At 39.0% G+C, this 1,731-nt stretch overlaps 1 protein-coding gene across 1 annotated transcript in view; it reads right to left on the minus strand.

The window, feature by feature from the left end:
- LOC107571737 (serine protease HTRA1B-like) overlaps positions 1–1,731 on the minus strand; it is a 31,545-nt gene that overhangs the window by 2,357 nt on the left and 27,457 nt on the right. Inside the window, exon 4 of the mRNA XM_016258097.1 lies at positions 279–473. Within this exon, the coding sequence (XP_016113583.1) occupies positions 279–473 (195 nt within the window). The remainder of the gene's footprint in view (positions 1–278; positions 474–1,731) is intronic.

The raw sequence follows: 1,731 nt of genomic DNA on the forward strand, positions 1-1,731 counted from the left end.
AGAGCATTGCAATAGTCCAGCCTGGATAGAACAAGAGCTTGAACAAGGAGTTGTGTTGCATGTTCTGAAAGAAAGGGCCTGATCTTCCTATCTTCCTAAAAAGCAAATCTGCAGGACCGGGCAGTTTTAGTTTATTTATATATATTTAGTTTATTTATATATATATATATATATATAATTTAAAAAATTTAATTTTAATTAATAAAAACAAACAAAACTGAGAATCAGCAACAACGACTGTGTGTATGCAGTGTATGAGTAACTGTGTTTGGGCTCACATTGATGATGGCATCTGTCTGGATGTAGTCCATGTCAGAGTTACGCAGGCCCAGCTCTTTGCCGCCTCTCTGGGTGGTGCTGACGATGCCTGTAGTCACTGTGTTCTGAAGGGAGAACGGACTGCCGATAGCAACCACAAACTCGCCTGGTCTCAGATCAGCTGACCGACCCAACAACAGCACTGGTAGTTTCATCTGCAATATGAAATAAAATACAGCATGAGACTTTGACACCATTGGCCATAATTCTGTCCTTCAATTCAAGTTATATTTTTAAAACACAATTATGGTAAGGCCTATGGATTTTCAAAAGAAGCAAGTATGTCCAATAAAAATAACTTAATTATATTAGTATTATGTTATTTATTTGATCAAATAAATAAAACGATTTTAAAAATTTAAATATTTTAACAATCTTTTTTTTTTCTCAGAAGAAACATCTGCGAATTTAGGAGACCAAAGCAAAAGTTTCCATTTTATATCCATTTTTTCCAGAGGTTTAAAGTATTGGAGTAAATGTAATTAGTTACTGTACTTGAGTATCTTTTCGGGTACTTTGTAGTTGTACTGAGTATCAAAGATATTAGCAACTTTTACTCTCTACTTCACTACATTATTGCATGAGTGTCTGTACTCTTTACTTCACTACATTTGAAATTAGTGTTGCAGTTACACATTACATTTTGCATGGACCTAGCTTTTTCTGCAGCAGTTTATTTCTGCTGCAAAAGACGTGATACTGCCTATTACAGGTCACTGAAAGTACTGCATCTTGTGCGTTTTGCCCTTACTCACCCAAACTTGTCAGCAAGGCTACTCTATGTGAATGCGAGTTCCTTAGCAAGTATTTGTGAATCACAGGTGTTTTATGAGATGCGGACATGACTGCAGCCGGCAATGAGGCAGAAACCAGCACATCCAGTGCAAGAAGGCTTCGACTTTTTAATTTTACTTAACATTATTTTATTTATCCATTATACTGAAGAGACTTTTTGAAAGATTTATTTTTTTTTTTGTAACTTTGAGGTGTTCAGTTCCCTTTCAGTCGGTCACTCTCGACGTCACGTTGGATGACAGACGAAGTTGGGATCTCGCTTAGAGAGACCAATCCACTTCGAGTGTAAACTAAACGAGCCAATGCACATTGGCATGCGATTATTGCATCCAGCTGCTGCTGATCACAGCGTGAGTATAAGTAAGCAGCAGATGCAGCGCATATTCAGCTTTTCGCTTCGGAGCCAAGCGGTTCTATCATTCTGCTCCTGACCTTCTACGAGTAGCGAATAAAGACTACAAGTCAAGCACGCTCTTTGTGGGCTCTCGTGCTGGTGGACGGTGCTTCAGCGGCGGTGGTTTTCCCGTGTCGAGTGGGTTGCACTCTCCCCTGTGCACTTCAGCACACTAAAAGAGCATTTTCCATTCTAAAAGAGCTTCACGGGTGGAACGTCTTTTT

Source organism: Sinocyclocheilus grahami, unplaced genomic scaffold (genome assembly GCF_001515645.1).
Source record: "Sinocyclocheilus grahami isolate Dianchi unplaced genomic scaffold, SAMN03320097.WGS_v1.1 scaffold1642.1, whole genome shotgun sequence".
Classification (NCBI taxonomy): domain Eukaryota; kingdom Metazoa; phylum Chordata; class Actinopteri; order Cypriniformes; family Cyprinidae; genus Sinocyclocheilus; species Sinocyclocheilus grahami.